The sequence below is a fragment of the Tenrec ecaudatus genome, chromosome 9 (assembly GCF_050624435.1).
Source record: "Tenrec ecaudatus isolate mTenEca1 chromosome 9, mTenEca1.hap1, whole genome shotgun sequence".
Taxonomy (NCBI): domain Eukaryota; kingdom Metazoa; phylum Chordata; class Mammalia; order Afrosoricida; family Tenrecidae; genus Tenrec; species Tenrec ecaudatus.
This window is the reverse complement of record NC_134538.1, coordinates 141,405,187-141,424,792: the sequence shown is the minus strand read 5'-3', so window position 1 is coordinate 141,424,792 and position 19,606 is coordinate 141,405,187. Positions and strand designations below refer to the sequence as shown.

Below are 19,606 nucleotides of genomic sequence, written 5' to 3'. Positions count from 1 at the left end.
CAAAAGGGACTCCATTTTGAATCCGATGCCTTCAGCCTGGCTCTTAGAATTCACCTCTTATCGACCTCCCTCTAACCGACATCCCCCTCCCCTGCTCAATCCCAAATCCCTGGAGCCAGCTCTTCCTGGAGACAGAATGTTTTCTGAAGATAAGCACACTCCACTCTACCCATCCCTGCAGTATAGATAAGATTAACGACCTCTTCCCTGCTGAAGCCCCTGTGTGCTCAGATCCTCCCCAGCTTTGATCCTTCCCAGCTGTGCCTGCCAGCAAGGGGTATAAAAATGCTGCCTGAATTCCCCAAGGCGCTGTTTCAATAGCTCAATACCCTGAGTTGCTGAACCCGCCCACAAGCTTCTCAATAAAGCCTGCTTCTAAAACTTTGCCAATTGGATATTTAGTTCTGTTTCGCGCCCCAATAAACCTTACGGTACATTCCTATAAGTCTCCCAGAGAGAGCCTAGAAAATGCCACCTGGTCCCTCTAAAACAACTCACTGCAAACAGCCATCAGCCCCAACGACCTCAACTAAAAAACAGGAGAAACAAAAGGCAAAGGCAGAAGATGTCCCGAACATAACATACATAGAAGAAGCAGACATTGAGATGCCACACAAAGAAATTCTCAGAATGCTGCTTGGAGCCATACAGGATATGAGGGAAACAATACAGAAAAAGGATGAACCGATAGAGGAGATAAAAGCCATACACCAAAGGGAAATACAGGAGCTTAGTGAGGAGATAACAAAAAACAATAGCAGAATCATGGTCCTTGAGAATCGATTGGAGGAATCAGAGAACCACATCAGTGACTTGGAGGACAGCCAAGCAGACTTTAACAAACGTGAACAAAAATCTAATAAGAGCATCAGAGCAGCAGAAGAAAACCTAAGAGCTATGTCTGATGCTATGAAGCGGAACAACATTAGAATTATTGGCCTACCAGAGGAAGACACAACAAAGAAGTCATCTGCAACAACAGTGAGAGAATTCTTGGAGGAAGCCTTCCCCAGCCTAATGAATGAAAACCAGGCAACCATTCAGGAGGCTGAAAGAACACCGGCACGACCGGACCTCAACAAGCAATCACCAAGGCACATAATAGTTAAACTATCCAACTTTGAGGAAAAGGAGAAAATCATGAGAGCAGCTAGGGAAAAGCAAACATATAAAGGTTCCCACATAAGAATATGCTCAGACCTATCAGGAGAAACTATGAAAAAAAGGAGAGAATGGAGTAACATATTCCAAAAGTTGAAGGAAAACAACGCAAATCCAAGATTACTCTACCCAGCCAAATTATCGATCAAGATCGATGGAGAAATAAAAGTCTTCCCAGACAAGGAAAAACTCAAAAAATATGTTACAACAAACCCAGCCTTACAAAAGATCCTCGCCGACTCAGTATGGGCAGAAGAACAACACTCACCAAGCATAAATAAGAGACCGTCACATAGAACAACCTCACCCAGAGGGCAAGAAAAACAGACCCCAAGGTAGCAATGGCTTAAGGATGGAAAGAAGTCAAGAATGATACACACACAAAACACACACTAATGAGAAAGGAAAGTAGGAAAAAATCTGGAACTTATTCTTGATGGTAGAGCAGCCAAAGATAGTGGGATCAAGGATGAAATAGAAGATTTTAATGGGCAGCTCAAGAAGACACAGTATTATCATGAATATGCAAAATCTGATGCTAGAATATCATCAGGACATTTTGCCATCTTTGCCTCTAAGGAGCACGCTGGCTGTACCTCCTTCAAGACAGATTTGTTTGCCTTTTTGACAGCCCATGGCACTTCCAATAGTCTTCTCCAACACCACACTAAGTGTATAGGTTCTTCTTCATTATTCCATGTTTGACTTCCACATGCACATGAGGCAGTGGAAAAGACAACGGGTTGAATCAGGCACACCAGAGTCCTCAATGTGAAATCCTTGCTTTCCAACACTTTCAAGAGGTCTTTACTCAATGTAACCTGCCCTTTGATCTCTTGACAGCTGCTTCAGTGAACACTGACTATGGACCCAAGTAAGACTAAAGCCTTGACAGCTTCCATCTTTCCTCCATTTACCATGATGTCACCTATTGGCCTGGTTGTAAAGATTTTGGTCTTCTTTACTTTGAGTTGCAAGTGATACTGAAAGCTACAATGCTTTTATTTTTTAAATCATTTTATTAGGGGCTCATATAACTCTTATCACAATCCATACATACACCAATTGTATAAAGCACATCTGTACATTCATTGCCTTCATCATTCTCAAAACATTTGCTCTCCACTTAAGCCCCTGACATCAGGCCCTCATTTTTCTCCTCCCTCCCCGCATCCCCCTCCTTCAAGAGCCCTTGATAATTTATAAATTATTATTTTGTCATATCTTTCCCTGTCTGACATCTCACTTCATCCACTTTTCTGTTGTCCGTTCCCTAGGGAGGAGGTCACATGTAGATCCTTGTAATCGGTTCCTTCTTTCCAACCCACTCTCCCACTACCTGCCCACTTTTAAGACCCCAGTATCAACACTCACACCACTGGTCCTGAAGGGATCATCTGCCTGGATTCCCTGTGTTTCCAGTTCCTATCTGTACCAGTGTACATCTTCTTGTCTAGACAGACATGCAAGGTAGAATTCGGATCATGATAGTGGGCGCGGGGAGGAAGCATTTAGGAACTAGAGGAAAGCTGTATGTTTCATCATTGCTACATCGCACCTTGACTGGCTCATCTCCTCCCATAGACCCCTTTTCAAGGGGATCTCCAGTGGCCGACAAATGGGCTTTGGGTCTCCACTCTGCACTCCCCCCAACCCCATTCACTATGGTAAGATTTTTTTTGTTCTGATGATGCCTTATACTGGATCCCTTCAACACCTCGTGATCACACAGGCTGGTGTGTTTTTCCACATGGGCTTTGTTGCTTCTGAGCTAGATGGCCACTTGTTTACCCTCAAGCTTTTAAGACCCCGGACGCTATATATTTTGATAGCCGGGCACCATCAGCTTTCTTCACCACATTTGCTTATGCACCTGCTTTGTCTTCAGCAGTTGTGTCCGGAAGCTGAGCATCGTAGAATGCCAATTTAATAGAAGAAAGTATTCTGAGGGCTGCAATTCTTAATCTTCATCACTAGGTTCTTCAAGTCCTCCTCACTTTCAGCAAGCAAGGTTGTGTCACCTGCATATCCCAATCTGTGAATAAGCCTTCCTCGAATACTGATACCACTTTCTTCTTCATATAAGTCAGTTTCACTGATTATTTATTCAGCATAAAGATTGAAATCAGCTGCCCACTTTTGAGGAGTTAGTCACAGGCAACCTAATGGATAACTAGACATAGACCCTATCCATCAATGCTTGAGTTATGAAACTCAACTATTAATAGAGGGCCACGAGCCCAACAGGTGCTCAGTCTCTGTTGAGTGATTACATGGGTTTCTAGCAGCAATGGGGTTCTATCAACCATATGTTATTCAGCTGTGTTCTAGGAACTTCTGCCTACCTGAATCTCAAAAGAGCTAACTTGAAATCTTTAAACACTTGGGAGGGAGAGATGGAATAGATAAGTAGGCAAAGAGTAGTGAATGGGTGTGGGAAGAATAGATAGAAAGATGAAAGGTATGCCAAAGACCAAGGGAATGGCACAAAGGTAGGATCATGTACAATGGAAAGAAGTAAACGCAAACACTGGTGCTAGTATTAAAGCTTAACATATTATTTATGTTCATTATAGTGCTGAAGTGACTGCCAGTCTCTTCAGCTCTGTACTCAAATCTTCCTTGTTTTAGATAACAAGTGGTCTAATAATGTTCCTTGGAATTAATTTCACAATAATACCTTACCCATCATACGGAAATTACGATGGAAATCTGGATGACGGGTATCTTTATGTTGCTTGCTTGTATTTTACAGCATGGCCTTGGCTTTACAAAGGCCCGGATTTAGAAGGCAGCATTGCTCTGGGAGGCCTCCGTTTAGGGGGGTGGGGGGCAGCTACTTTCAGTGATTTAAGAGTTTGAATTTAGGATTAGGAGAGAATTTACTCTGATTTTCTTCCCATTATCGCAGCCTAAACATGCAAGTCTATGGTAAGTGCTCTTACATCCTGCTTTTTAAGGTAAGCCACTTTGACAAGAACAAGTTGAATACTGTTTAGTTGCCTCCTCTTAAAACAGCGCACAATTCCCCCTTTGTCTTTTTTAAAAGGGCTTTTCGTAAACCTTATGTGTTGAAGTCATTTTACATCTGAGAGGCTTATGGTTTGGCTCATGTAAATGATATCTGAAAACATCTGGAAAAGAATTTCAGGCATATTATTTAATGTCTGACAAGATTCAATATCTATAGTCCATCTGTTCTCTATAAGCAGTGAATGTCTTCACGTCTATGTGCTAAGTGTTGATAACTATGTCTCGTGCTAATTATCACTCAGCCATGACGAAAAAAGTGATGACTACTTTAAACTTGTAGACCTAGGTCCTATCAATCAATGTTAATCTGATTATTTAATTTACACCTTTTCACCACAGTATTCAGAATTAAAAGCTAGACATGTGTAATTATGATTTCATCTCTTCGTATCATTACACAAATATGAAACAATATGCATCACGCCGCTTTCATAACACAACTCCTCATGAAGACCTAGCTGTAGTCTGAGCGGTGACTTGGTAACTCCGCACTGCAAATGGTAAACAGCCAAAATTAATTCCTACATGGGCAAGTGACTAAGCCAAGGCCTTATAGCAAATGTCAGAATTGGGAAAGCCAGATTTTATCACTCTGATTTGTCATGTTTTTCTACTAAAGTAAATTTTCTCCCTAGGTTCCTCCAAATATAAGTGAGTTAGTTATCGTAGACTAAAGAGAAGATTGATTCCAATTTATAATTGGACTCTGGTCCAATGATTTTTCTCAAAATTAAATTAGAAAAATATTTAAATACATAAACTCATAGAACTGCATTACTAAAGTTCTTATGTTGCATTTTCTACAAAGCTTAAAAAAATGCACCATACAATGAGTGAGACCGTATTATTTGCAGCTGATATTGCACTGGTATTTGAGAAATTCATGTAAAGTTTGAAGAAGGGGCTAACATTCATCTCCAGTGTTTTAGCAACTCATATCACATCCCTAACTGCTGGTGAATTATTGATCCATAAAAAATTACATCTTCAAGCCAATTAACGTTGAATGGATGAGGACAGGCCAAGCAGGTTCAGTCTTAACAGAAGTGTGCGAATGACCAATCCAACAGCCCATTTAATAAGTCATTTTAAGAATCCACATCAAACCTTTAAGGTGCTCATTTTAAACACTAGCAACACTGTGCTCAATACTGACGGCACCCTGGAAGGCCAAAAGGATAATAGCATTTGTGCGGAAAAGAGAAGAAATGCCTAATTTCTCTTTTCCTAATAAGTGACAAATTAGAATGTTTCAAATGATATTTTATCCTTTTTTTCATAGACAGATGAACTATGATTAACAAAAGTAAAATAATCCCTATTTTTAATTCTCCACAAAATACCATACCAGATTAGATAAAATTCTAACTTTTAACTTTGCCTAAAAGAAGGAGTGCTTAGACATTAAGAGTTTGACTCATTTTAATGATCTCAAACTACAATTTGACACGTTTAAGAGCTATTGGTTTTAATTATATTTACTATGAAGTAAAAGGTGGTCCTAATTCATATCTTGTTTTAAATGTATTTAATCCAAATTCTAATTAATTATTAAAAGTTGGTTTGGCAGGGAAAATACAAGTGGACATAAACCAGTCATCTGAACAAACATGATGTCATTGTTGCTAAGAAGTGTGATCAGAAAGTCCGTTGGTGAGTGGGAGGGAACAAAAGCAATGAGAATTGGTAGCGAATAAACATTTGTGGGTTTAGCTTATGTTCATATATGGATTATAGGCTATGATCAATAAGTGGATTATCGGCTATGGATTATAGGTACTCCTCTGGGTAAAAAGGAGAATGGTGAGAGAGGGTTTGATAGAGACCCCAAACTTGGAGTCTTCTGTAAAAAGTTATTGCAATTAGGGACTGACTCATGTGCTGCACAGGACCTCTTCAGAGTATTACAAAGCAAGGCCGTTACTCTGAGGGCTACAGTGGGCCTGTCCTAAGTCATGATATTTCCAGTGGCTTCATGTGCACGTGGAAGTTGGACATTGGATAAGGAAGAACAAAGAAGAATCAATACATTTGAAATGTGGTGCTGGCAATGAATACTGAAAGTACCGTGGACTGCCCAAAAGCCAACCACATCTGTCTTTGGGAGAAATATGGCCAGAGTGCTCCTTAGAGGCAAGGATGGCGAGACTTAGTCTCACGTACTTTGGACATGTTGCCTGGAGACACCAGTCCCTGGGGAAAGTCATCATGCTTAGTAAAGGAGATGGCCAGCAAAAAAGAGGAAGGCCCTCCGTGACACGGATTGACAATAGTGGCTGCGACAAAGGGCTCGAGTATAGCAACAATTGTGAGGCTGGAGCAGGACTGGCCAGTGTTTCATAACATAGGGTTGCTCCGGGTCAGAACCAAGTTGATGGCACCTAACAACAAGAACAAGGTACATAGGGAAGAAAGAAGTTATTATTATTCGGCATCATACGGACAAAATAAACTCCTTATGCATGAAGCTACCACTACTGGGTGGTGGCCGTTGTGTTGCTTTCCCGCTGTCGGCTCTGCTACTGACATTTCAAGTACAAACAGAAGCACTCATGATGGAGAAGTTTCAGTGGAGCTTCCAGACCAAAATGAACTAAGAAAACAGTCCTGGTGGCTGGAAACTCTACAGATCACAATAGAAAACTTTCTAACATAGTGCCAGGAGGTAGCAACCTAAGTTGGGAATCAGGAGGGGTCCTAGGACCAGGGTTTGGCGGTGGTCAAGAGTCACGGCAGACTTGACGTGAGCAAGAAGCCTGGAAGATCAGGGATCTCAGCCTTCAATACAGATTATAATTCAATGCCAAGAAAACAAAAATCTCACACCTAGCCCTATAGGTAGCTTTGATGATAAAAAGAGAAACGATTAAAGATGTCAACGATTTCACCTTGGTTGGATCCACAATCAATGCTCGTAGAAGCAGCAGTGAAGAGATCAAATGATGCATATACTGGGGAAATCTGCTGCACCAGACCTCTTTAAAGTGTTGAATAGCAAGGATGTTCCTTTGAGGACCAGGACATGCTATTTTCAATAGCTTCATATGCATGTGAACGTTGGACATTGAATAAGGAAGACAGAAAAAGAACTGGGACATTTGAATTGTGCTGGCGAAGATTATGGGAAAGTACCATGGACTGCCAGAAGAACCAACACCTATCTTGGAAGAAGTAGAAGCAAAGATAGCTAGATTTCATCTCGTGAACTTGGAATGCATTATCAGGAGAGACTAGTCCCCGGAAAAGGACAGCATACGTGGTAAAGAAGAAGGGCAGTAAAAATGAGGAAGGCCCTTAAGGATATGGATTGATACAGTGGGCACAACAAAGGGCTCAGACATAACCACCGGCACAGGACCAGACAAGGTTTTGCTCTGTTTTACGGAGGGTGGCTAGGGGTCAGGACTGACGGAACAGCACCGAAAAGAGCAACAACCCGGGTGGATAACGCAGATCTAATTTGTTGTCCATCCTCTCCAGTCTACTCTGTGTGCTGAAGGAAGTCATATAAAGAAGACAGAGGGCCTGAAGTCATTCTACGTTAGCCAATCAATGTCCCATGACAGGCTCGAAACCTCATGATCTCTCCTGCCTACCATGCTCCAGCCTGAAAGGCCCTTTCCCTTGATCTCAATGTTTTGACTCCTACCCTTCAGACTGTGATCCCCATGATTCTACACCCACCAGCTGCAAAACCACCAGCTGATCCTCAGCAGAAAGACGAGGCTTTCTACCCCCGTAAAGAGTTACCATCTCAGAAACTCACAGGGGCAGTTCCAGCCTGTCCTGTAGGGTCGCTAGGAGTCGGCATGGACTCAATGGCATGAGTTTTTCTGTTTTGTTTCAATCCATCTTATAGTTTGCATTTACATTTATATTATCCATTCTGACCTATCAAGATCCCCCATTTCTGCCCACTCTTGGCATTCGGTATTTCAGCTGCTTCCATACACGCTTGTGCAATATTTTCTACACTTTCATTAGGAAATTGTTTCTCTCCACTGAGCATATATTTCAGGAAGGCACTGACATTCATTCATTTGTTCTTGTTGGTTCTCCATAGGGGTTAACACAATACTGAGCACATGGGAAATAGTTAATATATACAGTAAGTATGCATATATTTTACTTTACTAAATCAAGAGAATATATTCTGGGAGGATACATCAAGAGCAGTAAAAACAAACTCAAGGAAAGATACTGATAAACAAAAGGAGTTAATTATAGATTGGCTGACCCCAATTTTCTTTTATAAAATCGTTTGAAGCACTGAGCCGTGTATATCCTTTCTTAGTTTACGGAATCCTTACATCATCATAACCTTTTTGTTTTCCAACAGATACAGTTAAGCTGACTTACATTATGCGTCTAGGAATCGTGCTAATTTGCTGTGTGTTCTTCCAGCCACAGTATGAAAACTTGTGATGAGTCTAATTGTCTTTGTCCTTTGAAGGGTTTTAACAGGTTGTAGATGAATTTGAAACCATATTTGAGCCTCAAGGGAATTAATTAAGAATTTTATAGTTCCATGCACCTAAGCTTAGTCATTAATTTGTTTTTCAATTTCCTTCATATTTTAACTGCTTGATTCTTTACTTTTGTGCCCAGATTCTCAACTTCTGTTAACAGGTTAGCAGTGTTGACAGCTGACATATTATCTTGCACAAACTATACTTTTTTAAAAAACCACACACACCAACTCTTACTATATTAGAAATTAAGTTTTCCTAAATAGTAACTGTTGGAATTATAATAACCAGTGCGAGGCTTAGTTTCCCATTAGATGCTGTGCTAAGATTTGAATGTTAGACTAATTAGAAAATACAGCTATCAAAGTATCATATTAAATATTAGTTATATGTCCTCTAATTTGTCTTTAATTATTCTGTGCAAGTATGAAGGACAATCAAATCAAATCTTTTCTTATATCTTTGAACTCATAACTTCACCTTGTTCATAGTGACTGGAATAAATTAATAATAATACATTTTTCTCATAAGAAAAACAAACTTATTATGCTGTGCGGACTTTTCATAACTGCCTTACAAAATCAATCAATTATGGGCATGGTATGAGCTTATGAAACTTCAACAAAGACTCAACTTACCTCCAGTAGATGAGAACACCCACAAGAACCACTAGACAGACAAAAGTCAGGGCTGACACGACCACCAGGGGTACAACTGTCTTCTTCTTGGCTTCCAGACCCTCAGCTAGACCAATGCGAGACTCATGGCTACTATTACTGGCCTCTGTAGTCGGAGAAAATCGAGAGAGTTGATATTTAAGCTCCAAAGTAAAGTCAGGACATTTTCCAACTAATTCATTGCAACTTTTAATGCTGTTACTTACCTTGAACATTTTGACTTTCTGGTGCCAAGACTGTCTACAGTTACGGATCAATGTAGGTAAGAACAACCTTTAAAAAGCACGGAAGGCTGTCTGAGCTCAAGTGCAGTATCTCAACAGAGAAGGGAGGGCGCCGTGGCAAGGAGCAAGCAAGAGACTGCCCTGCAAAGCTTGGGAGAGGGCCAGAAGCACTGACATAAATAGCCAAATGCTCAAGCAAAGCAATGCTGCTGATGGAGTCACCACATAGTCCCTCGCTTTTCTACAAGTAATGATAATGAAATCATTTAAAATTTTGCAGCTAATTAAATAATTAAGAAGAGCTAACACTTCCATGAAGGTAGAGTCTCAAGATAACTCTCATTATATTAAGTTAATGCTTTCACTGAGTAGACCGTTTTCAATTTCAAATCATTTGGTTGTAAATCTCTTTTTGAATGCTCTTCTGAGCCAATGCTTTTCTCAAAAAATTCCAGATACTGTTGCATGTGAATGGAAGGAAAACAATAGATCGAAGACATTATTCACACATGCACATGTAAATGACCAAAGTGCCCAAATTCAATCTGAGGGTAAATTTTAAAAGTTGACAAGTGACTATTTTTGTGACCACATAGGAACATTATCATACCGAGAATCTCAAAATCACTGCGGATGGAGATACTTTTTGGAGTTGTGACAACAGGTTCAGGACTACACAGGTACAAGGGCCGGAGACAATCTTTCCCACCTGCCTTGAGGTGCGCTCAACGGGAACCCAACATGACTGAACATTGAAACTCTTTCTACTATGATGACATGTCGTCAGGGTTAAGAACTGTTCAAAAAGAATGAAATTTAAGTTCCCCTGCACAATCTACTTGGCAGCTTTGAGGCCTTTACTGTAACAAGGCAGAAGGGCTCAAGTTAATTTCAAATAGTCAAGAAACTTGGAGGTGACAGACATGCATGACTCTAGCATCATGTATAACCAACTACAGAGATGATTTTAAATGATCACTTTAGTAACCAAGAACAGGTAAGGCAAGGGCAAGCATATTGAAACCACTCATAAAGAAACTGATATCCCAATTTCCCAGGATATTTGTTTTTATAGCCTGAGAGAGGCATTTGTGAGGGGGGAAATGGGCATGCAAAAATGTTCCTCCTAAGGTGTGACTAGGAGATGATAAAACTGTACCCCTACTGATGATGTTGTAGTTCAACTCATTCTAAGCTGTAGTGACTATGTCTGGGAGAAATGCCAGTGCACTGCTTTCTATTATGTCAATAATGCTCCCTCGTCATTCTGCCTGAGCGTGAGACACAGCTGGAAACCTTAATGGTCTGATTGGCAAATGCGCTGAAATTGTCTTGAGGAAATGTAGGAGAGCACCTTATTGTATCCATATTGCATTTTTTTCTCCTGCCACTGTTGTGGCCTACAGGTAAAGTCCGTGGGAAGGAACTGAAAGGGTCCACTCAGCAAAGTGTCCAGTACCGAGGAATTAGTCAGGCTGGTTAATATTAGTATCTGTCGGCTTGAAGTGTGAGCTGTCTTGAAGTGTGAGGCTCTCAGAAAAGTGGCATCAACCTTACTAGCAGGCACATGTTACAAATGCTCATTCTTGGGGCCCCAAGACTGAAATAGAACCTCTGTGGCTACACATGAGCAACCCGTGTTTGAATGAATCCTACATGCCATGTTGAGGCATGATAAAGTCTACACGAATGCAGCTACAAAGTGAGCTGAGGTGGTTACAAATGTTCACAAGGCTCACAAAGGTTCATAGCAATACACATATGTCTATCTAAAGATACATACATACCTCTCTTATATGTGTATGTGTAAACATACATCTGAAATATGTATGATCACATATGCGGCACACAGGCAAGGCATCTATAGCACATAAAATACATAATATATACCATCTACATCATCACATAAAACACATACACACGTATAGCTTGCACATACAACCTTGTAAATAGCCCATTTCACAAACTCTCTGGGAGGATTGGTTATAAAACATATCCTTTAATTGAGGAATTCTGCTCACAATCCAGGGCAATACTATATGATGAAACCTAGGCCTTTTCTAGGATCCCCAGTGATGTAGTGGTTACATTTTGTGCTGCTATCTTCAAGGTTGGCAGTTAGAACCCACCAGCAGCTCCGCAGGAGAAAGGTGACATTTCTACGCCTGTACAGAGTTACAGCCTTGGACATCTTGTTCTGCAGGATTGCTATGAGTCGCCATCAACTCCATGACAGTGCTTGACAGGTCTTTTACACAAACTAGGATCGGCCACACGAAACTACAGGCAACCAACTGGTTCTAAATATACTACCATGAAAAAAACACCAAGTTGCACTTGTTTTTATTGAATGAGATGAAAATACCTGTCTCAACATGACCCAACAGTGTGTGTATATTATCTAAAGGGCAGGGTAAGAATCAACTGATTGACAGAAAGTAAGAACTAAGATGACTCTATAGAAATGTTTCAGTACAACTTTTAGATCGATTATTTGAGCATTATGTGTATAATGTCGTCCTCAGTCAAGAACACATAGTTTCTAAGAGACAGATATCAGTAACAGGTTTCTAGTGTCCCTTCTGCACTTACTCCCTATATAACCTGGCCAAAATAATCGAATTGGGTCTCTTTACTCCCTCATAAGCTACCGTTACTAATAATTGCCTTATCTATGCTCTTTTGAGGAATATGCCTTGAAACTGTTTCAAATTTTAGGACTATATTATACTTTCTATGTTTTAGAGTTAGTCCATACATATTTGTCACAGTTTTCGTTTTGAAAACAGGTATGAATTTTTCTCTAAACTTTGTTTAACCTTGTCTGTGCCATTAGTTATGTCACTTGATGGTACTGAAAGTTACGATCACATTGCTTGGTGCTCACCATTCAGAAACATGCCATTCATAATTCAGTCAATCGAAATGTATGGATAACAAATTTAATACATCTTAGTTAGCAGTTCTAGGTTTAGCATTTTACTATACATGTGGTCTTTCAAAACAGCAAACTCTAGCAAGAAGATACTGATAATGTCGTTACCTAGGAAATAGGAAAATAGAGGATCTCTTAATGTTTTCCTTTATAATAACTAATAAATTTTAGAAAAAAATTTAAAGTACCATAATTGAGGACAGAGAGTAATTCATGTATATGCCAAAACTAATCAATATTGTGAACTTTGAATTCATTGCGCATATCTACATATTAGAATTTAAGTATTTAAATTGGAATGTAATGCGAAAGAGGCACTAAGGCAACAGACAGAAAAACTTATGAAATTGCACCAACTTTTAACTGCTGCTGCACTAAAAGAAAAATAAGCAACTTTTTCAAGGAACAAAAATAACCAAGAAGAAAAATATCCCTGATGAGGCTACTTATATCTATGTTCTGGATTATAATACCCACTGTCATTCAATAAGAGTGGGATTTTACATTAGTCTGCCTTCTAACTTACGGTCAAGACTTAACTATGTTCATGATTAATTAAAAAAACACCTTACAGTTTAATAAAAGCAAATTAGAAAACTCTAATTATCAAGTCAATGGTATTATCTAGTATTTCATTTGCTCAGTGGAACTCTATTTCCTTTTTCTCTCCCTTTACCTTTCAAATCAAACATCTCTATTATATACGCTTCGTGTAAACGGTTATGCGAAACATCTGGCCAACAAACTAATTTACATAAGGTACATGGACAAATTGAATGCATCTGTACCAGAGATATTCTTGTTTTTTACATCTTGTCATACAATACTTATGCATACTGTGCATATTAATGCACATTATTTAACTTTGTAGACAGGAGTAGAAAAGCAAATACAAAGTAGAATGCATTTTGTTGGTTCATACTGCCCTCTTTCGGTTGTACTTAGGTAGTCAAAGACTATTTAAAAAATTAAAGCCGTTGTTAGCTTACCCTTAGTTTTCAAAATTTAGCAATGGAACTTTATTTTTTCATTTCAAAGCTCCCCAAAGCAGATGTGCATCTCTAAATGATCTGATTCCTTTCCAGGGGCTGAGTCAGAGGGCAGTGCTCACAGCCCATTACTATCAGGATTTACAGTCATTCTACAATTCTGCAGAATGTTTATAACACATTTTAGAACATTAAAATCACCATCTGAAAATAAAGCACTCAGGTATTGTCATTTGAAAAAAAAAACAGAGGAAGAAGAATGCATTCGTCACCCAAAATTGCGCTCATACAAAATAAGCATCTCGTCGACTACAAGATATTGTCAATGAATAAGAATCACTTTCCCTAGTTTGGAGAGAAGTAAGTTAAGAATGAAAACATGCCAAGTACTCAATATTCATTGGAACAATGACTGAGATCTCACTTTGAAACTGTACAACGATCTGTTGAGTTTTGTTCCAGAGGCAAGCATACGATATGGGCCGTTTTCCTAAATTTTTATCTCGAAGTACACTCCCACACCTCCGTCTCTTTCGCCTGTAACTAACCTGCTTCTGACACGTTGAACACATCTGTGTGTCCACTATCAAGTGGTGGGGTTGAGGCCTGCGGGGATCCGGGAGCCATCTCCGAGTCACCTGCTTCCAGGGCCCCATCCGTATCTTGTTCATTACCCGCTGGAAAACTGAAATCTGTGAAAGTCTCGTTGTCATTAAGGCTATCTGAGGTACTTTGCCCTGATCCGCTCTCTTCATCACCTGTAAGCACTGCCCACGACTTGGATTCTGGGCTGACATGGCGAGGGGCACTACCAGCCTGGATGCCCCCTTCCTCTTGGGCATCATCACGGGTTGGCGGTGTTTTGTCAGGACTGCGGGTCATACCCATCTGAGTGTCTGAGGTTACGCCTGGGGCTCGATCCTCTTCTTCAGAAATCCCAGACAGTGAATGTGAGACTGGGTTCTCCTGATCCCCAAGCCTGTTGTCCTGGGTGTCGGAATCATTAATGACCTTTTCACGAGAGGTTCTGAAGGATGAGCATGACACACACGTATTTATGGTTACATCATCGCTATCTTCGTCGTCGTCATCATCATCATCCACATCACCATCATCGCCCCCTCCTACTAACTCAGCATTGGAAGTGGCACTGGGAGTCTGTTCTGGAGAAGCTGCTTGAGAAAGAAGCAGCCATTTGGCTGTGGTCAAGGACCCATCTCTGTTAGGAGAAGTGGAAACACGCACATCCCCTAAAGAAACAGAATGCTCAGCAGCTTCGGGGGTGCCCGAAATAACGGGTGGAGCGCCAGAGAACACCTCACTGGCAGTCGAGCTTATGGCGGAGGTGAGAACGCCATCAGGATCTAGGAGTGTATTTGAACGTGTTTGCGGCCAAACGCTGGCCGATGGTGAAAGGGGAGTAGCCACGGCGTGGCTTGCTTGTGCGGGGAAGGCAGGGCCAGTCTGGACACTGGCCGTCTGGGACACCTGGAACACCTCATTATCGTACGGTGGACGGGCCACTTGCTGGAGGCTTTCGCTGTGAAGCAAACTTGGTTCCAAAGATTTCTTACTCTCATAAGAAATGGCCACCCCTGGAAGTAAAGCCACCTGCACCCCAGAAGTCGGCGAGGCATCGTCAATACCTGGCACCGATGGAGGGAGCAGCATGGTTTTGCTCAAAGCAGAATCTGATGCCAGGAGATGCGGCATCGCAGAACGAACGCTTTCAACCTCGGGGCTTCCCACCTCCACGGACGCACTAGGCCCCGCGGGAAGAGGCGTTTGAAGCAAGCTGCCGACATCAGAACCCCGAAAGGGGGCTTGCTGCAGTGTTTCAGGAGGAAAAGCGGCGGCGGAGGCCTCATAAAGGGAGAACTGAGTGGGAGGAGCCAATAGTTCACTAGAAGCAGGGTCAGAGAGGGCTGGCTTAGGGAGGGCACTACGCTCAGGCTTAAGCCAAGTGTCCCCAACGGCTTGAGGCCCAGCGGGGGTAGGTTGCATGGCAAAGTCATGTTCGGGAACTTGACTAAGCTCATGCTCAACACTCTCAGTGGTGGTAAAATCTAGAGCCTCAGGCAGCGTGCCCTTGGTGCTAGGACTGGAAGTGGGGGGTTCCTGTAAGGACTCATTCCAACTGTCTACATTGGCGTATGGGTCAGGCACGGTTGTGCTCTCAGCATGGCCCGCCCTCTCACCCAAAGAAGAGGTTGGCAGTTGAGTCCCCTTCCCATAGGCTATGCCACTTTCAGGAAGTAGTTTCTGATCCTCTCCAAACACAGATGTTACATTTGTCAAGTTGGCTACAGGAACGGGCGATGCCGTGTTAAGGGGGGTCAGACCCTCTGAGTCAGGCACAAGGAATTCACCACCTGAGAAGGCTCCAGACCACTCGGCATCATCGGAGAGGGCGTGCGTAGGCTGCAGCCTCACTGCAGTTGGGGCTATTAAGGAAGACTCAGACACCAGTCGAGAGCTAAGGCTGTTCGCTAAGGAACTCGGAGGAGATACAGCAAGAGAATCATGTCCAGGTGTTGCAGAACTGTGAGCCACGGCGGAGACGTGCTGGGAGCCCCCATCACCAGGTAGGGCATGGGGCAGTTCAGGCCCTGGAGAACGTGCATGCGTCATGACGTCAGCGCTGCCTGGCTCCACTTGAGCAAGCACGAGCGTGTTATAAAGGACCTCAGCTTCACCACCACCTTCCGACGTGTCTGAAGCGGCAGGAGCGGTGGTCTGCTGGGCCACCACATTAGGATATTGAGCCAGGCTGGGCTCTAGTAACACATCTACCCCCGCCACCGGCACAGATGCATGCGGGGACACCTTATCAGGCTCAAGAGCTGAAGTACCTTGCGGCAGCATCGGAGAAGCTGTGTACAGATGGTGGGACCATTCACTACCGAAGGAAGCAGAGGGAAACGGAAGCAAAGGCACACCGTCATAGGAGGACAGGATGGAGCCAAACGGCACACCGACACTGGGAAATGCAGGCGTAGCATGCAAGGCCGAATCACTACTTGAAGCAGCAAGGGCAGTGTTGAGGATCTGATCGTCAAGCAACAGAGGGGTGACTAGAGGAAAGACGTCACTACTGGAGGAAGGCTGAAGAGGTGTCTCACCATTATATACTGCCTGAGTTGTCTGCGGGAGAACCACCTCCACCGTGGGGATCGCATCGTGTTGTCCAGAGGAAGGCGTAAAAGCATGAGGTGTGACTTCAGTCGGGAAGGAGGGCAAGGTAGAAGGAGGTGGCATTTCCATACCTGTGATGGAGGGAGCCTGGGACCCCAGTGGGCCCACAGTAAAGGACTGAGTTGTCTTTCCAAATTCATCAAGGTGCCTGCCGGTGTAATTCACCTGGAGCAACTGCTCTCTACCGGAGCCGCCATCAGCCTCCGTGGGAATATGGGTAGTGCTAGGGATCCACGTGTTTTCATCGATGGCAGGGTCTTTTGATGATTCTTCCAAACCAGATGAGGTGAAATCTTCTGACACATTTCTCATAGTTTCTGGAACAAGGACTTCATTTGTGATTGCCTCTGGGTTTTCTGAAGAAAATATGTACCCCTGAAACATGTTCTCAGAGATGCCTGGCATGGCAGACGTGGTTGGACTGGCGCCAGAGGCATCATCGGTTCCCATCTCAAGTTTGAAACTGGGAGACAGACTCTCTTCCTCAGTGATATCAGTAGATACCTCCGGTGATTCCGTGTTCACAGATTCCACAGTCACAGTCAAGTTCACCTGTGGAAATGGCCATTGAGGCACAGTGTGAGGAGTCAAGGAAGCATCTTTTTCTGGAACAAATTCAGTTACGGCCTGGGAAGTAGAACTTAAAGGTGTGTTGGGAACATCGGCCTTTCCAGCATGTTCACGTCCTCTTGTCGGGGATCGGTTAGCGTCAGCCCCGTGGTGTTCAGTGCTTACGCGGTTGTAGTTTGTTGTGGTAGGAAGCTGGGGCTCCTTTTTCCTTATTTGGTTGGTGGCACTGTCTCTACCAGGATTCATACTTGCATCTTCTTCCATCTCTTTTCCCTCCTTTGAAAAGCAAACAAAATTTAGTGAAATTAAGGAAAGAGAAAGACTTACTAAATCTAAGCAGTCATATAGAATATTACATTATATTCTTAAATTTTCACTTGGGATGTTATGGGAGCTTTTCTCTGCTCATAAACCACGATGCTACAGATGTTATCCTCTACCCTATAACCTTTACTATCCACTTTCTAGGGAGAATAATTGCATTTAATCAAAACATCTTATTTATGGTGGCCTGTATTTTAAGGCTATGGAAGAAGCAATTAAATTAATAGGTTTATAAGGAAGACAAATTATAGCTTATTTAAATATTGAGCATCTAATTTAACACACGATTTAGTTTGTCTGTTGCTATGCTTCTTTGTTTAGTTCATCTAGCAATAAGCTAAATAGCAAATTAGCTTCTGGTAATATGAAATGACAATGTAACTATTTATTTCAAAGACCAAACTAGTAACATACTCAAACTATCTAATTATGTATACTCAGAATATGCTCTTAAGATATGCTAAGGAAAACATGACAGGCAGACAGACTCTTGAAAGACAAGTTGTCAAAATATGATTCTACTGCTCTTTATTTTCGGACATATTTTGACAACCTGTCCAAGATATGTTGTCAGGAGAGACCAGTTCCTGGAAAAGGACGTCATGCTTAGTAAAGTGGAGGGGCAGCCAAAAAGAGGAAGACGCTCGACAAGATGGGTTGACACGAAGCCTGCAACATTGAACTCGGGCACAGCAACAATGATTAGAATGGTGTGGTTTTGTTCTGTTTTACAGAGGACTTCTCTGGCTTGGAGCTGACTTGATGGCATAGAACAATATTTATTTTAATTTGACATTTCGTATGGAAACACCCCTCCTGAACAATTTGTTTAAATTACAAGCAGTCCTGGTATTGAAAACGTCATTACCCAGCACTAGCTAATGGGTTGATGGTTTGAGCCCGCTCAGTGGCTCTCTGGGGGAAGCACCTGGTGATCAGCTTCTGTGAAGGTCTGACCTGTGAAAACTCTCTCGGGAATTCCTAGTCTGTCACCTGGGGGTTGCTATGAGTCAAAATTGAGTTGGAGGCACCTAGCAAGAACTAAAACTAAAACAGGCGTTAATCGATGAGTCACTGTCGTGGCCTAGGAGTATCCTTGCTCCCGGTTGGGCAAAACCCATGCTTTATGTGTCTTGGAGAAAACTGGACACTTTATAATGCATCTAATTGTATGCTTAGTAAACCAAATTCCTAAAAATATCAAAATACGTTGAGGTCCGCCTGGGGTATGATTTTTTCAGGATCCTCTCACTCACTGTCATCGAGTCGATTCTGATTTCTAGTGACCAAGATTCTGAGGCTGTCACTTTATGGAGTAGAAAGCCTTATCTTTCTGCCTCAGAGTGGTTGGTGGTTTCAAACTACTGACCTATGTTCAGCAGGCGAGCAAGTAACAACTATGCCACCAGGATTCCTTTTCCAGATCGTGGGACCCAACAGTTTATAGCATTGTCATCTATTAGATCCATTTTTTTAGGCATGGGTCTTAGCAGAAGAAACAAGTGCTATGAACAGATTACCAAACCAAAGCACAAGCCCACATCCATCAAGTCAATTAGGACTCATAATCATCCTGTATAGGGTTTCCATAACTGTAAATCTTGCCAAGAGTAGACAGCCTCATGTTTTGTCCCACACCTTGCAGTTAACAACCCAATGCTTATTGCACGGCACCCCCAAGGATCCTTTAACTCTAGATTAGTCAATGAGAATTTGGCCACTATCAGTAGACATAATCTGATTCTTAAACAATGTATGCTCAAGAACAGTCAAAATGGCTCTTCGGCAGTTGTTTGTAGTTCCTCATGCAATTTTGTTTAAGATCTTATTTGCAAAGACTACCAGAGAGAGTTTTACAAATAATTTCTTGAACAACAATATTTACCATAATCTACATGTCCCCAAATTTCACATGGAAGAAAGTAAGAATAATTTTCCCAGTGTAAAAAAATATTTTTTGGTGCCTAGACATCTCGTCTTTTCATAGAAGTTCCTATAAACATTTGCTTTATCATCTTTTAAGAGATTT

The 19,606-nt window shown here is 42.0% G+C and overlaps 1 protein-coding gene across 1 annotated transcript in view; it reads right to left on the bottom strand.

Moving 5' to 3' along the window:
• The window catches only part of PTPRZ1 (protein tyrosine phosphatase receptor type Z1), a 205,948-nt gene that overhangs the window by 41,045 nt on the left and 145,297 nt on the right, over nt 1-19,606 (bottom strand). The window contains exons 12-13 of the mRNA XM_075558612.1: nt 16,611-17,529; nt 9,302-9,446 (exon numbers count right to left, since the gene is read on the bottom strand). Of these exons, the coding sequence (XP_075414727.1) occupies nt 9,302-9,446; nt 16,611-17,529 (1,064 nt within the window). The remainder of the gene's footprint in view (nt 1-9,301; nt 9,447-16,610; nt 17,530-19,606) is intronic.